The sequence below is a fragment of the Brassica napus genome, chromosome C8 (assembly GCF_020379485.1).
Source record: "Brassica napus cultivar Da-Ae chromosome C8, Da-Ae, whole genome shotgun sequence".
Lineage (NCBI taxonomy): Eukaryota > Viridiplantae > Streptophyta > Magnoliopsida > Brassicales > Brassicaceae > Brassica > Brassica napus.
The window spans coordinates 38,720,325-38,740,359 of NC_063451.1; the positions used below are offsets into that span (position 1 = coordinate 38,720,325).

At 37.8% G+C, this 20,035-nt stretch overlaps 5 protein-coding genes and 2 pseudogenes across 9 annotated transcripts; 4 read left to right on the top strand and 3 right to left on the bottom strand.

Annotated features, from left to right (window-relative positions):
• Positions 1-1,988: 1,988 nt before the first annotated feature.
• Positions 1,989-5,120, top strand: LOC111208803 (aladin). 2 transcript variants are annotated; one of them, XM_022708295.2, is made up of 15 exons: positions 1,989-2,210; positions 2,309-2,364; positions 2,454-2,618; positions 2,702-2,728; positions 2,825-2,939; positions 3,013-3,112; positions 3,208-3,387; positions 3,463-3,521; positions 3,726-3,813; positions 3,886-3,967; positions 4,167-4,266; positions 4,337-4,388; positions 4,473-4,610; positions 4,729-4,816; positions 4,904-5,120. In XM_022708295.2, the coding sequence occupies exons 1-15, from the start codon at positions 2,153-2,155 to the stop codon at positions 4,949-4,951; spliced, it is 1,356 nt and encodes a 451-aa protein (XP_022564016.1). In that variant the 5' UTR covers positions 1,989-2,152; the 3' UTR covers positions 4,952-5,120. The 2 variants fall into 2 exon arrangements, with proteins under 2 accessions (XP_022564016.1, XP_022564017.1); XM_022708296.2 differs by lacking the exon at positions 2,702-2,728.
• On the bottom strand, positions 5,072-5,909 carry LOC106368044 (50S ribosomal protein 5, chloroplastic). The gene is made up of 2 exons (XM_013807923.3): positions 5,709-5,909; positions 5,072-5,541 (listed from the first exon to the last, which is right to left on the bottom strand). Exons 1-2 carry the CDS (start codon positions 5,782-5,784, stop codon positions 5,186-5,188), a joined length of 432 nt encoding a protein of 143 aa, XP_013663377.2. The 5' UTR covers positions 5,785-5,909; the 3' UTR covers positions 5,072-5,185.
• Positions 5,910-6,558: 649 nt separating this feature from the next.
• LOC111208582 (probable protein S-acyltransferase 1) lies at positions 6,559-8,122 on the top strand. Its single transcript, XM_048766980.1, has 6 exons — positions 6,559-6,597; positions 6,794-6,973; positions 7,059-7,352; positions 7,440-7,661; positions 7,786-7,896; positions 7,955-8,122. Exons 1-6 carry the CDS (start codon positions 6,559-6,561, stop codon positions 8,120-8,122), a joined length of 1,014 nt encoding a protein of 337 aa, XP_048622937.1.
• Positions 8,123-10,628: 2,506 nt separating this feature from the next.
• On the top strand, positions 10,629-13,746 carry LOC111209096 (probable protein S-acyltransferase 4). Of its 4 annotated transcripts, none has more exons than XM_022708883.2 (7): positions 10,629-10,817; positions 10,950-11,008; positions 11,382-11,570; positions 11,643-11,951; positions 12,418-12,651; positions 12,729-13,363; positions 13,463-13,746. In XM_022708883.2, exons 2-6 carry the CDS (start codon positions 10,952-10,954, stop codon positions 13,359-13,361), a joined length of 1,422 nt encoding a protein of 473 aa, XP_022564604.1. In that variant the 5' UTR covers positions 10,629-10,817; positions 10,950-10,951; the 3' UTR covers positions 13,362-13,363; positions 13,463-13,746. The 4 variants fall into 4 exon arrangements, with proteins under 4 accessions (XP_022564604.1, XP_022564606.1, XP_022564603.1 ...); XM_022708884.2 differs by having other exon boundaries at positions 10,634-10,842; XM_022708885.2 differs by having other exon boundaries at positions 10,632-11,008; positions 13,468-13,746.
• A 187-nt stretch (positions 13,747-13,933) lies between these two features.
• LOC111208747 (magnesium-protoporphyrin IX monomethyl ester [oxidative] cyclase, chloroplastic-like) lies at positions 13,934-16,120 on the top strand. The gene is made up of 5 exons (XM_022708143.2): positions 13,934-14,478; positions 15,020-15,084; positions 15,168-15,495; positions 15,575-15,673; positions 15,752-16,120. The coding sequence occupies exons 1-5, from the start codon at positions 14,005-14,007 to the stop codon at positions 16,013-16,015; spliced, it is 1,230 nt and encodes a 409-aa protein (XP_022563864.2). The 5' UTR covers positions 13,934-14,004; the 3' UTR covers positions 16,016-16,120.
• Positions 15,982-17,865, bottom strand: LOC111208748 (annotated as a pseudogene).
• LOC111209042 lies at positions 16,205-19,969 on the bottom strand (annotated as a pseudogene).
• Positions 19,970-20,035: the final 66 nt, after the last annotated feature.

Sequence of the window (20,035 nt, forward strand, 5' to 3'; positions counted from 1 at the left end):
TTTAAAATTTTTAATCAAAAGCTTGAGTTTTTGGATGAATATAGAGGCAAAGTGAAAGAGATGTTGTTTTTAGTTCATAACAAGTGAGAAAGAGAGAGGGTAAATCGATTTTAGGTGCATTAAGAGCTTCAAATTGGTTATTCATGGTGGTTGGGGTATTGATGACAATGACAATCTTGTAATTACTTGAAGATGATGAGGGTGTGACAGTAAAAATGTCATTTTCGGAAAAAAAAAATTGATGACATTTTCGTGAATTATATGAACTTGTGGGGTGAATAGGACAAAAAAAAAATCCAAAAAAAGCATGAGTTAGTTTTAGGTTTGACTTTGAGTTTTGAGTCAATTTTGCAAAAAACCCAAACATAAATACCAAATATATGACCACAAGAACACATGTATTCAGAATTCATCAGATTTTACAATATGAAAATATAAGTTTTTTAATAAATATTTTACCCAAGGCGCAGATCTTATCCTAGTCCCCTAGACTATATTTGCAAAGTGATTTTGTCACATGTCCTTTTTACAATTAATTTCACAAAACAAATATGACATGACTACTGAAACTGATGACATGTCTTATAACTTAATATGACATGGACAATTGCATATAATGTTAATTTATATGTTTGATAAATTTTTTTAAATATGGTAATAACTCATATATTACATTTAATGTCAATTTATATTTTTGAATTTTTTTTTAGATTATGGAACTAACTCATAAATCATCATTAAAATAAATATATTCAAATATGACATTATAAATTTTGAAATATAATTTAATTATATATTTTTAAATTATCCAATTTTATTGCTAAAATTTTCAAAAATGTATACAATTTTTTTAGAAAATTATAAAAATTTAATCGTAAAATCATTATTTTTTTATATATCTACAAATTTTATAAATATTGTTTAATTTTAATTTTTGATAATTATGCAACTTTTACAAATTTATTTAATATATTTAATTAAAATAAATAGATAGAAAAATATTTCTAAGATTATAATTTCAAATATATACATGCATATTCTTAAATATAATTTTTATGTTTAATTAAATCAAATTTATATTAAAATATTGATACGAAAAAGAAAATTTAAAATATTAATAAAATTTTATTTTAAAAAGAATTTATATTTATCTGTTAAAAAATATTTTAAAATTTTTTACCGGTAGCGGAAGACACCAACTTGTATGTAAAAACCAAAGGTTTAGGCCTTCAATTGAAATGGACCCGAGTACAAAGGAAATTGAAATACGAACATCAATAGATGCTAAAATAAAGAAGACCAACAACGCAAGAAAGAAGAATGGCACCCAACCGTACTGTGAATACAGTATCTGTGTGAGGGAGCCTTAAGCGATACCGGCACGAAGCGAATACCCTGCTTCTGCCTCGAGTAGAGAGGACAAGCACTGTGGTCCACCTTGAACCACATAAGATTGATATCGTCTGTCCCTTCCTTGTAACACTGCAAGCGATCTCCATGGTTATCGTATTCGCAGCATGAGCTACCACAATCAGAGGACATTCTTTGAACTTCTTCAGAATGCTAATTACTTTGAAAATATCATTACGAAGGTCTGGAAAGTCTTGAGGATTATGTAGAGCCACCTGAAGCTGAGAGGATGATGTGTTCTTATTTTATTTGAATAAAAAAATGTCTTGTTTTTTAATCGTTGTCTGAATTAGAACATGTCTTGTGTAGTCTAAAGTATATGGAAAAATATAAAATACATAAAGAAGTAAATAGTGACCCTCAACAAAACGCGCGTTAGATTATTTGTTTTCTCTCCTATTGAAAATTGCTTCACAGCCTCTTCTTCAATATAATTTTGGTTATCTTAATTATTATTTTTGGTAAGCTCTCTGTTTTTCGTGGATTACAATTAAGTTTTTCAAGAGAAATATATCGTTCTTTAATTTTTATATATATGATATTTTCCAAAAAAAAAAATTAATTATACTGAAACACCCCCCCCCCCCCCCCCCCCCCCGGAGAAATTATTGTTTACAAACCAAAACCCCTAAATCAAATTTCAAAACCCTAAATCAAATCAATATCCCTCGCTCCGTTTCTCAGGCGAGTTTCTCCGGCGAGCTGTGAGGTCACCGTTTCTGAGTCGGAGAGAAAAGTGACAATGGCGTCATTTCCTCATCCCGGTTCCGTCACAGTCTGCGAGATCAACAGAGACTTGAGTAAGTAAAAGCTATCTCCTTTCTCACTTTCCACCCATCTCTTCTTTACTCCACTTTCGAATCTCCTTTTAGCTGATTCGTTTGTTAACTGGATGCAGTTACGGCTCAGAGCTTGTCCGACGATCGAGCTCAGGAGACTTACGGAAAGATTCTCGTACGTTACGTTTGCGTTCCTTGTTCCTTTTCCTACTTGATGATACCTTTTAAGCTAAAAGGGCTAAAGTTACATGTTTCCCGTCACAGGGGATGGTGTTTAGCCCTGTTTCGTTCGAGGCTGGACCTGGCTCTCTTGAGGAAAACGAAGCTCAAGAGAGTGGTGATAAGGGACTTGTTGAGAGAAAAGGACTGGTGGCGACTCTACAAGGCATGTTTGCAGACTCTCTTAAACAGATTCTACGCCCCATCGATGTAAGAAGTTGGCTTAAGGACCATGTCACCATGCTTTAGCATTCTGTTTGATTACAAAAGTTAAATCTTTTTTTCGTATCCAGGGGAGTGAAGTATGTTTAATGTGTAAGGTCGTTTAGGATTGTGTTCTCTGCAAAATTCAAATTGACATTTCCTGTAGCTGTTGGTATGAATCATCTTTTCTTTGATGCACAACGTATTTCTAGGTAAGTCTTCTGTCAGAGATTGATCTTCAAAGAGTGAGTTGGCATCAAGGGAAGCATATTATTGCCTTTATATCTGGTGCTAATCAAGTATCAATTCGTGACTACGAGGACAAAGGTCTGTATTGCTTCTACTGCACAACGTTTTGGAGAATCGTATGCATACGGTTTGATATTCTCCTTTTGTGCAGATGAGAAAGAGCCTTGCTTACTGACAAGTGATTCTCAGAGAAGTGTTAAAGCCCTTGAGTGGAGGCCAAATGGTGGAAAATCCATCTCCGTAGCCTGTTGGTGGGTTCTTATATGGCCTCCCCTGAATACAATCTACTTTCTGTTATTAGGTAGTTTCCTATATGATCAAGTAACAATTGCTTCTACTGAAACAGGGGAGGGATATGCATATGGACTGCTTCCTATCCAGGTAACATGGCTTTGGTCAGAAGTGGTGGCTCTTCATTGAGGGGAAGTCTCTCTCGAGGATCTGGAGCTCGCTGGATCTTGGTTGACTTTCTCCGGTGTCAAAATGATGAGCAGATCAGTGCTCTCTCTTGGAGCCCTTGTGGAAGATATCCTGAAAATGTTTATGCTATATTGTTTTGTTTTTTTCTGTTAACTCATGTTATCCCTTGACATCTTTTCACATATCTGGCATCAGCTTCATATGACAGCTCATCTTTCACCATATGGGATGTCTCTCAAGGTAATAGAAGGAGCCTTAATAACACTTTTATTAATGCTTCACCTCCACATAGCTCTGGAAGTATAAGTAATCGTGTCTAAATCGTTTATGGGGACATAACTTGCTGTCTTTCTCTTGTATGATACTTTCTATCTTGGATGGGAAGAATACTTCCTGCGTAACTGGATTTAGTTTTCTGACTGCGTCCTATATTACATCTTCCAGGTGCAGGAACACCTATTCGACGAGGACTAGGTGGCATCTCAATGCTGAAGTGGTCACCCACAGGGGACTACTTCTTTGCATCAAGATTGTGAGACATCTACTCTATTTCTTATTTACAGATGTCGAAATCAGTTTCATGTTTGATGTGTTGCTATTACAGTGATGGGACATTTTGCCTTTGGGAAACAAACACATGGACATCAGAGCCATGGTCTTTGTCTACTGGATCTGGATCTGTCACGGTATACTCTATTGTGGCTCAATACATAGGATTGTTGATTGATAAGCATTATTGTTAGATGCTGTTTTGTTGCATGAGGTCATGCATGGAATATACTAAGCATAGAATATGTCCCTTTTTTGATGTATGAAATTACAACTGTGTTTCATTTTTTCTGTAATGGACTAAAACTATGATACTTACTGACACTTCTGTAATAGGGAGCATTATGGGATCCCGAAGGACGTTTCATCTTGATTTCGTTTTCAAAATCTTTAACACTGGGCTCTGTTCATTTCTCATCCAAGCCACCATCCTTGGGTATGCATAAATGTTTTGAAGTATGCGTACTAGTTACCATACTAATCCTCTTGTTTTGATATTTTTTCAGATGCCCATCTGTTACCAGTTGAGTTACCAGAGTTAGCGTCTATGACTGGCAGGTAAATGATCTGCTTGCTGTTAAAACTAAAACCACGGAGATGCCTTTATTTGATTGTTTTCTCATTTATGTGGTTTTCAACCAGCGAGGGAATCAAGAAGATAGCGTGGGATGCATCTGGGGAGAGATTGGTTGTCTCATACAAAGGAGGTGATGAAAATTACAAAGGATTGATTGCTATATACGACATTCGAAGGACACCTATTGTATCAGCATCACTTGTGTAAGTAATATCTAAAATTATTATCCATCAATCCCATCTGTCTTGACCTCTTTTCTTTTGTCCATATGTGTATTATACTAAATCCAAAGAATAATTCTATATGCTTTTATGTTCATAGTGGTTTCATCAGAGGCCCTGGAGAAAACCCTGAAGCTCTCTCCCTTTCATTCCATGACAAGTTCAAGCAAGGTCCACTCCTCTCCGTGGTAAGCCATATGCTTTAAACTAAAGGCTCTTACATGCAAAGTATATGTTCTGTTAAATCAGTATATTCAAAATGAACTTTATTGCAGTGTTGGAGCACTGGATTCTGCTGCACCTATCCTCTCATCTTCCGCTAACATGTTCTTCCGTAAGAACCAAATGGTTCTGTGCAAGCTCCACACTTTTTGCCTCCATCTATAAACTGCTCTCTCTTTGTAATGGTTATATCTAGACTGTTCACTCTTTGTAATGAATCCTTTTAAATAACTCAGCTTGAGATTAATCCAAAAAACAATGGTTCCATAAGTTTTACAAACAACATTACAAAATAAAAATTCAAATAAGAGAGGGAGAAGAAATTAGCATCAGCTCTAAACATTCTTGAGCTTCTTCATTTTGGAAGGTGGCCAACGACCCTTCTTCCTCAGCTTACGCTTACGAACCAGACGTTTCCTACGTAGCCTAATCTTCTTGGCCAGCTTCATCTTCATCCTTTGTTCCAGGAGTAGCTTCTCTTTAGCTTCTTTCGATTCCAATGGTAGTTTATCAACTGGAACAGCAGCGACGACAGTCTTAGGTGGTTCCTCATTGCTCTCGGGCTCAGCTCCGTCGACTCCAGAAGCAGCTGCCTTCACAATCACAGCTCTTTTGTAACCACTGCTCAAGTTGTAAGCACTGAGAGAGACTCTGTTCTTAGACTCGACGGTGTTGGGTTTAAGGCTGAAAACTGAAGATTTAAAACAATGAAGAAGCCAAAAGATTAGAGCTTTCACGAGTAAACCTTAACAACAACCTGAAAGATCGGAGCTTTAAGAAACTGAGGTAGCCCAGGAACTAAGAACGAAGCTAAAGGCAATACGTAATGGGACTAGAGAAACAAGTGAAAATGCGTACCTGGTGAAGCGAAGGACGAAAGTTGAAGCCTTTGAGAAGAGAGGGGAGCGAGAGGATTGAAACAGAGAAGAGCCATCTTCTTCGAATAAAAGAAAGAACTTTGCCTTCAGACCATTCATATGAAGTTTTTTAGTTTCTGGATAAGCTTTTAATGAACGGATTGGATTTGATCCGAATCAATCCGGTTTGCAATTTGGTATGGATCCCAGTTTCGCTACTTATTGTTGTTACTCCGGTTTAGTTTTAATTACCGGTTCAGTTATAAACCGAACCGACCTTTTGTTTTCATTTCGGGTTGGTTATGATTAGCATAGTTTGATTCGGTTTGAACAGAAGTGATATAACTCATGACACCTTGGCTTTCCTGTTGTGAGATGGCGAGAAAGCTATGTTAAGGTTGTTCCAGAGAAATGATGATGATGATGGTGTCGAGGAACTTCCAATGGAGGAGGACATATGTATGGAGGGAGAGAGAGAGAGACAGAAAAATATCAGATCTCTCAAAACACAAAACCATTATCAGATAAGGAAGGAAGGGGTTCTTGAAATCGCCGGTTTCATTCACAGGCGGCGAGAGCGAGAGCAAGAACACGGCAAGAAGAAACAGGAGATGAACATGTGGGTGTTTTGAACGTGGACTTTGAGACTGGAATAGCGAAGAACAACAATCTGTCAGTTTCATTCGCCCACCAATAAAACGCCATGTCTTGTCAGAATCATGAGCGTAAAAGGATTTATCAAGTCTGGCCCGGCAAAAATGTAACACATCTTCTTGTATTCTGTCTTACTGACTCATATTTTTTTTCTGTAATGATTCATTTTATGAACCACATTATGGTTCTGAATGGCAATGGAAGCTAAGAATTACCCCGAGTTTCTAGTTATTATGGTTTCTCTGTTCTAGAGTTTGTGTTACTTAAAAGAGCCGTAAGGTCATCTTCATATGTTTTAGCCTTTTAGTTTTGTAATAGCCTTATAGATCCATGTGTATATAACTGTTTATTGTGTCACATGTGATAAGAGTTAAAGCAAGATTTTATTTGCTGTCTATATTGGTCTGAATATCTCTATTGTTCTGTGTTCAGAAATTTTTATGCGGGGGGAGACTAGTGTTTGGTCCAGACGCATCTTCTCTTCTTTTGACCACATGTATGATAGGAGGTCCATCTATCACTTTCTGCATCAGAATAGCTTTCTTGATCGGACATCGCCGCCCTTTGTTCCATTCTCTGATTTTGATTGGTGCAACTCTTCTCACAATCATGGTATAAACCACTTAACTTGCAAGCCAGGCAACATACTTAAGAGCCAAGTTCCTCCTTCTCTTACTTCTTCTTCTTTTGTATACAGGACTTCACGTTTCTCTTCTTGACATCAACGAGAGACCCTGGTATTATCCCAAGGAACAAAGAAACTCCCTCTGAGGTTATCACACAATCACTTGAATGGATGAGTAACAAAGTAGGAAACACTAAACTGCCTCGAACAAAATATATAATAGTGAATGGCTTCACCGTCAAGGTTAAGTTCTGCGATACCTGTAAGCTATACCGTCCTCCTCGCGCCTCTCACTGCTCAACCTGCAACAACTGTGTCCAAAGGTTTGATCATCATTGTCCATGGGTAGGTCAGTGCATCGCCTTGGTAAGTCTTTATTGCCTGAAAAATCATTTCTTGTAACCTAAGCAAAGAACTGAGTAGGATCTTCTTGATTTTTTTTTTTTCTTGCAGCGTAACTATCCGTTCTTCGTATGTTTCATATCGTGTTCAACCCTCCTCTGCATCTATGTATTTGTCTTCTCATTGATGAGCATGCTTGAAGTCCATGGCCAATTCTATGTACTCATCGCTGATGACTTGATACTAGGTGTTCTTGCTCTTTACTGCTTTGTTTCCGTATGGTTTGTTGGTGGACTTACTGTCTTCCACCTCTACCTAATCTCTACCAATCAGGCAAGATTCTTTAGCTTCATTAGCAAGCAACCGCTTATTACATTACTGTTGTTGGTCTGATTCTTTTTGTTATGTTTTTTTAATATTGTTGTTTGTCTGATTCTTTTTGTTATGTGTTTTTCAGACGACGAGTGAGAGTTTTCGGTACCATTATGATAAGAAGGAGAACCCTTACCGAAAGGGCGTCTTAAAGAACTTCAAGGAGCTGTTATTGGGTAAAATCTCACCACCTTTGGTAAATTTTAGAGATTGGGTGCAAGAAGAAGATGTGGAGGTGGGTTCTATTGCCTCAGAGGTGGTCAGAGCCTTTGGGTCTCCGAGACATGGAAATGAGCAGTAGCAAACCAGGTCATGGTAGCTGCAGTTTGCGCCTTCAGAAGCTGGAGTACGGAAGTAATATTGATGCAAGTGTCAAGAAGATAAGTGTAGATGAAGGCGCTGCATGGATTGGCACGGTTTAACAAGGACCAGAGAATGTAAGGAGAAACTTGAGCGTGGATGAGAGATGAAGATAGGGCAAAACAGTACCAAAACAGTTGTAATTCAAAGCCATGTACCTCTGTCTTTACTCCTCAAAATGACTTTCACAACCTTTTCGCATTTAGAACAAGAGCTAGGAGAATAAGTGTATAATATATAGTGCTTTCTTGCGTGGTAATTCAGTTTGGTGTACTTTATTGTATAGGGTTTATATACTGTGTGGTGTTTCTTGTATCTTACGGTCAGTGTTTTACAAAAAAGAGAAAAGACTGAATACAACGCAGACATATTGTATCACACTAAAAATATAGCTAGCAGGGAGTCTTAGTAAATTTTTAGAAGGATTTAGGTAAAATTTAAATTTTTTTACGAATTTTGTTAAACCACTTTCTAATCTCATCCGAAACTATACAATTTTAATATTCGTTTTTAACTACCAAACTATAGATAACTAACAAACTATAGATTATGGAAAGTGATGATTCTTATTAGAGGCTTTGTACAATACTTATACACGTCTGAAGAGAGTACTATGTCTAGACTAATTACAAATAAGGATCCCAACTATCTATATTTACATATATCTTCAATAAAAACTTCACCAAAATACTCGATTAAAATAACTTAAAATATTTTCAAAAAGGGATCCCTTTCAAAAAAATGTAAATACTAATTGACATTTTATGCAGTTATTCTACGTTAGACAAAAGACTCAACATACTTTTACCAATTGAGAAAATCCTGTATATATAATATCCACTAGTCACTATCATCATCTTATTTTATTTTTATAAATCTTTAATCAAGTTGACTTCCTTTCTGTTTGACTATGAATGTTAAAAAGGTTTTAGATGTAGACTCCTCCTATATAATAAGATACATTTCATACAACTTCTTTGAAAGCATTGATAGAACAGACTAACAAATAAACCTTTTAATCTTGCAGAAGCTAAGCATTATTTAAGGAGACTAATAAAAACAAGAGAGTTAGAAAGAAATATATGTCCTCTCTCCTTTCCTTCTTCTCCCCCCCCCCCCAGCTTTTTCTTCCCCTGCCTCGACTCTACTTGTTTCTTCGGTGACTGGCGCGTGGTGGCTCATCTAGCACCACCACCGGTCTAGTTTGCTTTGATTAGCTTTCTGTTGTGTATTTTTTGTTGTTTTTAAGCTTTGGAAGGGGATTTCGCAGACTGGAGTTTCTAGATCTAAGTGTTTATCGATGCTCTTATTTGTTGAGGTGGTCATGGGATTTCTGTTTGGTGTCCGTCGTCGGTGAATCGCGATGGTATCTCCCAGATTCATGCTCCTGGTTTTCCTTCATTCGATTTGGGTGGTAGAAGTGAAGGGCTTATGCTCGTTGTGTTGTGGCCTTACGGTGGTTTTGGGATATTTGGTTGGATCCAGAACCGGTGAAGTGCGACGCTAGCCCCTGCCCATGAGTTTCTCCTGTTTGCGGTCCCTTCCTCGTTTCTATGCTATCTTGGTGGCCATTGTGGAAAGGTGAGTGAGGTTTAGATGTGTATGTGACTTGACGTATTGCTTGAGCTTGGGAGTTCTGCTTCTTTTCATTGAAGTCATTCTCAGTGGTTTTGATCTTTGACGATAAGAACCATTGCGAGACCATTTCTAGTGTTTGAGAGGATCGAAAGGAGATAGATGTTTTTTCTGGAGCTTTTGCTTCAGTGATGGTCGATTGCCGCTGATTTGCTCGTGTTAATGTTGGATTTGGAGTGGTTTTTATCTAGTTACCGGCTGTTGAATAAGACGTAGTCGAGAAGCTTTCTTAGGCTTTGCCCTAGGGTGATGGTATGATGGTGCGTATGAGGCGCGTGGAGAACTCTTTCAAGGTCCAATGGCGAGACTTAGTTGGGATTGAAGGGTGTTTACAGCGACGGTTAAAGATTCTAACCTCTTTTAGTTCAGTTATATGTATTGGTGATGTTCGTGTGCTTCCAGTCCTTCTTGTTTCTCCTTTCTACTGGTGTTAGTGGTTGATGAGGTCTCGCTAGGTAAGTTCATCTTCGAGTGCATGGTTGAGCATTCCTTGCTGAAGCTTGGTTATCACTCTTCTGCCTTTTGTCTCCTTTTTCGGGTTATATATTAGCTTTAAGAGTGTGTATTATGTTTATCTTTTGGCTACGGATGGTACTTTTTACCTCGCCGGCTCTTGGCTTCAGGTGGTACTTGTTACCTCGCCGACTCTTGGCTTCAGACAATGTCGTTATTGTATGCGTGTAACCGAATGTTTGATATAATCTTAATTTACCGGATGACAAAAAAAAAGAAAGAAATCTATGTGTGAAGCACGTTTGATGAAGGCATGACTTGAACTTGTCTTTCACAGCTCACCAATTTATCATTTTTAGATATATAGTTGGCCGACCATCAAATAAACAATTAATTAAAGAAAACATCCTATTCGCATAATCCACTTTTCCTTATTACAATACATTCCATGTTCCCGTTTTAAGACATGAACTCCAATCTAATTATTCGGCAATGACAAAGCGAATAAAATAAAAAATATTCTTTTTTTTTTTTTGCAAAGGCGAAAAGGGATCGAAATTTGCGAACATCTGAAAATAATCTTCTTGTGATTTCGAGTGAGAGAGGACAGCTTCAATATTCCTGTCTCTCTCCTCTTGAACTACAACCACATTCAAGGGTTTTGAAATTGTGAATCAGAGTTTGCTCCTTTCTGGTTTTTTTTTTTTTGATCAGTTTGGATTCTCCGATGGGTTTCTGATTCTGGGTTCTTCGAAAGTTCTTAACTTTTGGTTTTTGTTCTTCGTGATTTCAACTCTTTAGCTATGGCTTGGAATGAGACTAAACTCAAGAGACTCTATCAAGTTTGGAGGGGAAGCAATGTAAGTTCTCAACTTTTTTTTTTTTTTATGCTTTCGTTTCAAGTTTAATCTTCTCTTGTCTGGAGAATATTGATCACACAATATTTTGACATTAACTCGCACTTCCATTTAGTGTTCTTTGAGTCCAAGTCATAGACTTTCAGAAACGATCAAAAAATCAAGATGTGTTGTGTGATTGATTCAGTTTAGCTGTTGTGTATTTAGATCATTCTCTGGCTTCGTTAAAACCTTACTTATTCATTCTCTGACTAGTTTCAGTGTGTAGTATCTTTAATTCTTGATTGGTTTCATTATGGAAACTTCAGGCCGATGGTTAGTGATTACTGCAAGCTGTTCATGCTTCTTGATTTGTCATTGACTTTGATTTTTCCAGAAATTTCTATGTGGCGGGAGGTTAATCTTTGGTCCAGACGCATCATCTCTATATCTAACAACCATCTTGATCCTTGCTCCCTCCGTGACGTTCCTTGTAAAAATGTACTTAAAAATGGAAGATTCTCGTACCAAGCATCCAAAACTCTCTATTCCAATTCTCGCCGTGTCTTGGATACTCACCCTTTTGGTATGTCTTCCTCTTTCCCAACTCTGTATATGATGACTTTACTGTCTTAATGAAACTAAAGTTTTCTTATAGGACATATTTTTCCTCTTCATGACATCTGGTCGAGACCCCGGAATTGTCCCTAGAAGTTTAAAGCCTCCTGAATCAGACGATGCACCTGATTCAACTACTCCTTCCATGGAATGGGTTAGTGGTAGATCCCCAAACATAAGGCTACCAAGGGTCAAAGATGTAAAGGTTAATGGCCATACCGTAAAAGTCAAATTCTGTGACACTTGTTTGCTATACCGTCCACCTCGTGCTTCTCATTGTTCCATCTGCAACAACTGTGTACAGAGATTTGATCATCATTGCCCTTGGGTTGGTCAGTGCATTGGTCTGGTAAGTTAAGTAAATGTCTTAAATTCGAGAGTTCAAGGGAATCGCAAGTAATATGTAAAAGGTTAAAGTCAATCCATTTAGTGTCGTTTTGTTTTAGTTTAGAATCTCATTTAATTTAACACGGTATCAGAGCGTAGATCCTAAACACTCTAAAACCCTAATCGATATAACCTTCCCGACCGGGTATAACTGTCGTACTAGACCCTCTTGACCGGTTTAAATGTTCTAAGTCCCCAAATTTCTAACCGATAAGAGCCATCGAGATGATATGTGGGATAAATACTCCACATCGAGAGTTTAAGGAAACCTTAAGTACTATATAAAAGATTAGCGTCAATTTACTTACTGTCGATTTTAAGTTGAATCCTATGATAAACCCAAATTTAATAAATATGAGTTTGTTTTTAGATGTTTCTTGAGAACTATGTGTTTTGAGAATGTTCCAACTCTTTTCTTTTTTTTGCAGAGAAATTACCGGTTCTTCTTCATGTTTATATCAACATCAACCACTCTGTGCATATACGTGTTTGCGTTTTCTTGGTTGAACATATTTCAAAGACATATGGATGTGAGGATTAGCATCTGGAAAGCTATATCCGAAGATGTTTTATCGGATATTCTTATAGTTTACTGCTTCATTACTGTTTGGTTTGTTGGTGGACTCACTATATTTCATTCCTATCTCATCTGCACTAACCAGGTGATTAGAAAGATCCATCTCTTTATTCCAATCTTTCGTGTTTAAGATTCATCTAATGGCGAATCTGTTTTGTGCAGACTACTTATGAGAATTTTCGGTACCGATATGATAAGAAGGAGAATCCATACAACAAGGGGGTACTAGGGAATATATGGGAGATATTTCTCTCTAAGATTCCTCCATCTATGAACAAGTTTAGATCATTTGTGAAAGAAGAAGACTATATGATGGTTGAAACTCCTACTTCAAACCCAGGCCAAAGTCTAGTTAACTCGAAAGAGAAGATAGATATTGAAATGGGAGGTGGAAGGGTTGTTGATGAGGGTAGAAAAAGTTACTCACTCCCTGAGCTTCTCAGGAATCTAAACTATGAAGACCTTGAGGATGATTGTGAGGAAGATGACTTGAAGTCCAAAGATCATCATCACCACCACCATCATGATCAGAATGAGGGAATCACCCCTTCTTTTGACCCTTTTTTTACCAGTGAGAGTGGTGTTAACAAGGATGAGAGAGAGGGACAAGAGTCAAGAGGATCTTCAAGTGATGATGATGGAGTCGAAGGGAAACGCGTTGGAGTCTCGAGTGATGATGAAGAAAAGGATGAAGGGTATGAACAAAAATGGAGTGCCCGAAGTATAAATACAAACGCAAGATCTGAAGATGGAACAAGCTCTCCTCAATCTACTTCACCAATGCTTCGTAAATAGAGGTAACAAAATTAAGACTCACCTCTCTTATCTATGTGTTACTTGCTCTAGAAGAAACCAACTGTCTCAGCTCTAACAGTACTCCTTTTGTAACTTGCTAGAGAAGGGCTTGAAGCTGGAGAAGTGGAGATTGTTCTTTATCATTCTTTTAACTGTGTTTCATATAATTGTTGAGAAAAAAAATCCAGATAAATAATAAACATTGTAGGTTTTGTGAGCTTGAGCATTAGATTTTTAATTTATCTTTCATTTTAGCTGTATTTAAATTACCAGAATCACTCATCTGGATATCACCAACATCACATATTTTCTCAATTTTTGTACGTTAAAATGATTTGGACCTCGAATTTGTAATTTGTAATGTATACAAATTGTATTTCGTGAATTATCTTCCCCGTATTTATTTACATATTGGTTGGTTGATTTTCATTTTATATTTGTTAATTTTTTTCATCTATCACATATTTATTATCAAGAACACAATGCAATCAAGAGTAACCAACAACATGTCGCCACGTGTCAAGCGCCCACACCAGAGCTCAGATTTTCACTGGATGAGATTTTTTCATTACAAAACTCCTCACAGCCCCACCTTCTTCCTCTAGCTCCTTGCTCTCTCTCTACTGCTTCCGAAACTCTAACAATGGCAGCTGAAATGATGTTAATGAAGCCAATCTCCAAATTCTCATCTCCAAACCTCTCTAACTCAAGGACATGCCTCACCAACCGACGTTTCTCCACCGTGATCAGAATGTCAGCCACCTCCACGCCGCCACCCTCTGCCACCGCAACTTCCAAATCCAAGAAGGGCACGAAGAAAGAGATTCAGGAGTCGCTTCTGACACCGAGGTTCTACACGACGGACTTCGAGGAGATGGAGCAGCTTTTCAACACGGAGATCAACAAGAACCTTAACGAGGAAGAGTTCATTGCTCTGCTTCAAGAGTTCAAGACTGATTACAATCAGACACATTTCGTGAGGAACAAGGAGTTTAAAGAAGCAGCCGACAAGTTGCAGGGACCTCTCAGACAGATCTTCGTTGAGTTTCTTGAAAGGTCTTGTACTGCTGAGTTCTCTGGTTTCCTTCTCTACAAGGAGCTTGGTAGAAGACTCAAGGTATCTTTTTGAGAATTCTATCCAAAACTGTTAAGAGAAATTCAGTTTTATCAATGTTCAGCAAATTTCTAGGCGTTAATTATTTGTTTTATAGGGGATTAGTCCGATTTTTTTTTTTTTTTTAAATAGCATTTTTAAAAAGTAGTTTAGTGTATAACCGATTTGTTGTCATTGCCTTAGACCAATTTTCAAAACATTTGTTTTATATCTATATAAGATAAGATAGAGAACTGAAATGAAATAATCTTAGAAATGAAAAATGTAATGAGAACTGAAGGCTATTTAGACATTTTTAATATTTTAATTTGTGTGAAACTGTTGTAATTTGTAGAATTTTACTAGATCAAAGTTTTTGAACTAGTAAGTAGCTTCTAGTTTCAAAAGTTGTTCTTGGTTTAGTGTTTCTTGTCTATGTTATGCTTCAAAGCCTTAAGCTACTCATTAGGTGGAGACAGAGTTAAGGACATATGAGACTTGAATGTTGTTTCATGTAGTCCCTTTATTGGCTTGGTCTTAATCGTTTGATATGATGGCATTGCAGAAAACAAACCCTGTTGTTGCTGAGATCTTCTCTCTTATGTCCAGAGATGAAGCAAGACATGCCGGGTAAGATCTCCAAACAAAGGAACCTCTCTTCTTTTGATTGGACTGTTCGTTCTTGAATTGGTAAACAAACGTTTTTCTTGCAGGTTCTTGAACAAGGGTTTGTCTGATTTCAACTTAGCTCTTGACTTGGGTTTCTTAACAAAGGCAAGGAAGTACACTTTCTTCAAACCCAAGTTCATCTTCTACGCCACTTACTTGTCCGAGAAAATCGGGTACTGGAGGTACATCACAATCTATAGACACCTCAAGCAAAACCCTGAGTTCCAGTGTTACCCAATCTTCAAGTACTTTGAGAACTGGTGCCAAGACGAGAACCGTCATGGAGATTTCTTCTCTGCTTTGATGAAAGCTCAGCCTCAGTTCCTTAATGACTGGCAAGCCAAGCTCTGGTCTCGTTTCTTCTGCCTCTCGGTTAGTAAACTTTAACTCTCTACTTCAGAAATGTGTTAAAAGACAATGGCCTAACCGGTAAGAGGATTGGTTTTTGCAGGTTTATGTGACAATGTACCTCAACGATTGTCAAAGAACTGATTTCTACGAGGGTATTGGGTTAAACACAAAGGAGTTCGACATGCACGTCATCATCGAGGTAAAGTAACTTGAAACCAGAAAAGATTAATAGTAAGTAAGCTGTGTGCGTCTGAAAATGTTGGAGATTTTGTTTCAGACAAACCGAACCACGGCAAGAATATTCCCGGCGGTGCTGGATGTTGAGAACCCTGAGTTCAAGAGGAAGCTAGATAGAATGGTTGTGATCAATGAGAAGCTGATGGCTGTAGGACAAACCGATGATCCTTCCTTTGTCAAGAACCTCAAGAGGATTCCTCTCATTGCTGGTTTAGTCTCTGAGATCTTGGCTGCTTATCTCATGCCTCCTGTTGAGTCTGGATCTGTTGATTTCGCTGAGTTTGAGCCTAATCTTGTCTATTAGTAGCTTCAGTGCCAAGTCTTTGAAGGCTGGTTCTTGATTTCTTGTAATTTAGTGATCTTAAACTGAGAAACTTCCGTTTTTATTGTACCAAATACTTTTACTGCATCTACCAATCACATTCACCAAAATTCAGATTTTTGAACTGATTGATATAGTTGAGTATGCTACATTAAAAGTATACATTATGAAATCTAATAAGAAATGATCCACTAAATTAATATGAGAACTAAAACTCATTTACAGATTTACTCATTCAGATTTTGCCTTAGGTTTCTCTTGTTCTTCTGTCAGAGGCTTAAACACAACATTGAAGAACCAAACAACAAGCAACGTAGCCATCACAGATCCAAGCCAATACACAAGTAAATGCTCTTTTGTTATATGTTCACCGCGTGCATAAGCCCATCCCATAACCTACAAATATACCACACAAAGCAAATAAACAAAGAGATAAATACTTTGTTTAAAAATCACAAATACTATTTTTAATACCGCTGCTGGATTCATGCAGCCGCCGGTTATACCAACTCCAAGAACATGAACATGGAGAGTTAACTTAGCAATACTACTAATCCAAGTCTTCATGAAGAAACTTCCAGGGATGTTTCTTGATAGTCCCACTGAGATCAGTACTGTGAAAAATGTTAGTAACCCCTCGGTTAAAGCGCCTTGATGGATTGATGCGTTTAGTTTTGGTCCTTTTCCAATCTCAGGGAAAATGTGAATGATATGCTTAACCGCAAGTACTGATCCTATCACCTTTGAAAAACAGAGCAAAAAACAGAGCCTTTAACCTCCTCACACAATGTGGAACATCCAGAGATCACTTAAAAAAGTAAACGAAACCAAACCTAGGCGGGGACTCGAACCATGACGGTGAAGATGAAACTGCCGAAGCCACCGGAGACTCAGGAAGCCAAAGCGGCCACAGGATTATAATGTCCGCCTTTGGTGAGTTTCTGAAGAAAAGCGAAAACGAACATTGAGATGACAGAGAATATATATCCGACGATCTCGCCGGTCGTATCCTTGCGGCTAAATCCAAGTACTCCGTGGACTAAGATGTTGACAAGAACTCCTGCCCATATCCACATGAAGGATAGTACCAGATCAGAAACCACTATACTGATTCGACCCATCTTTGATTCCAACTATGAGAAAAACCATAAAAAAAAACTCAGAAAGAAACAGAGAAGCAAACTTTTTTATATTGGATATTAAAGATGACGTGTGATACAAGTAAGGACCGTTTAAGAGAAAAGAAGATTATGATTGGTTCTTAGCCGGAGTTTTTAACTCATGATTTGACACTTTTTTGTTTTTTGCACTTTTTTTTAACAATTTTCGGCTAAGTGAAGCTCTTATATCTCTTCTTATTTAAGACTGAGGTTAACGATGGTCTGTATTCTGGATAAGGTTAATACAGTATTAAATAATAATGTTAGTGTGAGTCAGCTTCCGACAATAAGAGGTTGTGTTCTCTTTGGTCCTTTGGCTTTGTCGCCATGAAAAAAAAATTCTCGAGTTTGGGAAACGATTATAAAGCGTTAGCGTTTGAAAGACGGTAACGAAACGCGGTAAATCAAAAACACAACGAATTTGAAAGAAGTGTGGATATCGTCTCGAATATAAATTATTCAAAAGTGTTGTCTAAATCTGAAAATAATCAAAATTAATTTTGACCCCACAAAATTCTGAAACTTAAAAACTGACCATAAAGTCTCAAAAAGTGCTTAGTCAATCAACCAAGAGTCTCCACGACAGATGAACCATTGATCATGCGAAACGTCACCACCAAGTCTCCAGCCTTACAGATCTCCTTCTTCTTTGCGACTTCCACCGCGAATCTAACCTTCTCCTCCGTGGAAGCTCCCGTCGCTACCACCGGAATGATCCCACGGTAAACCAAACCGCGACTCGCAACACTAGCCGCCGCCTCAGGGCACTCCTGGTCGACCACCGTCAGAATCGGAACGCTCGGCCTGTACTTGGCCACAAGCTCCGCCGTGTATCCACCCTTGGTGACCACCACGATCGCCTTCGCGTTCAGCTTCCACGAGGTCAAAAATGTAAGGTAAATTTACATGAACCATAAGATATTTAAACATCTAGGTTAATCACATAATGAATGTTTATAGAGTTATCTGGATTTATTTTGCCTGAGAATCTTTCTGAATGGATTGAATCTTGAATGGAAGATGAACAACTCAATCTATTCTTAGGAACTAGTTTCTCTCGTTTCGGCTATAAATTTAGTTGTTGCTTTTAAGATATTTTTATGATGGTCTAAAGATATGTATTTATAGGTGGAGAGATGACATAATTTTTCTTTAGGATTTCTTTTAGATTAATTTCAACCGTCCATTAAGGTATAAATAAATTAGGAATTACTCTTTTATTTCTAATTTCATTGGTCACCAAATATATTAAGGAATATCAATATTCCAATAGTAAACAGATGATTTCTTTTAGATTAATTTCAACCGTCCATTAAGGTAGAAATAAATTAGGAATTACTCCTTTATTTCTAATTTCATTGGTCACCAAATATATTAAGGAATATCAATATTCCAATAGAAAACAAATAACTATAACAACATATAATAGGAAAAAGAAATATTCCTTTAAAAAAAAACTGAAACAGCTTCGCTCTCGATTGTGGACAACGGTAGCGGAACGGCTTCTTTGATCTTCTTGTGCACGGCTTCGTAGTCTAGATACTCCTCCGCCTCTTTGCAGATCATCGACATTGTTTTCACGGCAGCCTCGGGGTGAGCTCCGGCGGCTATTTCGCCGCTGAGCATGACGCAGTCTGTCCCGTCGAGAACAGCGTTGGCGACTTCGGTGGCTTCCGCTCTTGTCGGACGAGGAGCTTTGGTCATCGACTCGAGCATCTGTGTAGCTGTGACGATTGGTTTCCCTAGTGCATTAGCCTTCTCGGTTCAAAAAAAAAAAAAAATTATCGGTCATCTTCTTCTGAGCCCTAAATATCTTCCACGTCGGAATCTCCATCCCTAAGTCGCCTCTAGCCACCATGAACGCATCAGTCTTCTCCATAATCTCATCTACGTTCGCCACTCCTTGATTCTCAACCTGCCACGTCATCAAAACATTAGTATATAGCCAAGAAAAAGAAAAAAATGATATACCCTATCGGTATCGCTAAATTGAGTTTTAGAGTTTCTTAAAAAAACTTTTTTTGTCCAAAAAAATTAAAAAAATAAAAAGGAACCAATCACGGGTCGCCACGTGTCAGTAGGGCTCATGAACAGTACATTGATCCTTATTTGGTTACTTTTGTTACCGATTTTTAGCTAAATTGTGGGGCCTACCACTATTTTTTTTTTGTAAAACTCCTTTAGAAACTTGAGATAAAGATGGCTTTAGGGCTAAGGAACAGTGTCAAAATTAGTCCTAGAATATTTTGCAAATATTAGTTTTTTTGTGCGTATATAGAGCCTAATTTCTGTTTATTTTATCACTCACCTTTGACATAAGCATGATGCTCTTTGCGTGCACTCCAAGCAACCGCCTGACCTCATCTAGGTCAGATCCTTTTCGGACAAAGGAAAGAGCAATGATGTTGATCTTGTTCGGAACTCCCCATTGAAGTATATCCTCTTTGTCTTTCTCTGTAAGTGTCGGGAGATCAACTACTATTCCAGGGAGGTTAACGTTCTTTCTTTCTCCAAGAACCGCAGAGTTCTCGCATCGGCAACGGACAAGACCGAGATACGTGTCACATTACAAGACAGTTAGAGAGATTGTTCCGTCAGAACAGAGAATCACGTCACCAGGCTTGACGTCTTCCGCAAGTTTCTTGTAGCTCATCGAGATAACGTTTGAGTCTCCTTTAATGGTGTAATCGATTGAGATTGTGATCTCTTGACCTTGGATTAGTGCTATCGGTTTGCCTTCCTTGAGAAACGCGGTTCGTGCATCTATACAAATGTTTTATTTTGTTTTATTTTGGATCAAAATTTTATAAAAATGTCTAATAAATTATTTTATATAAATGGT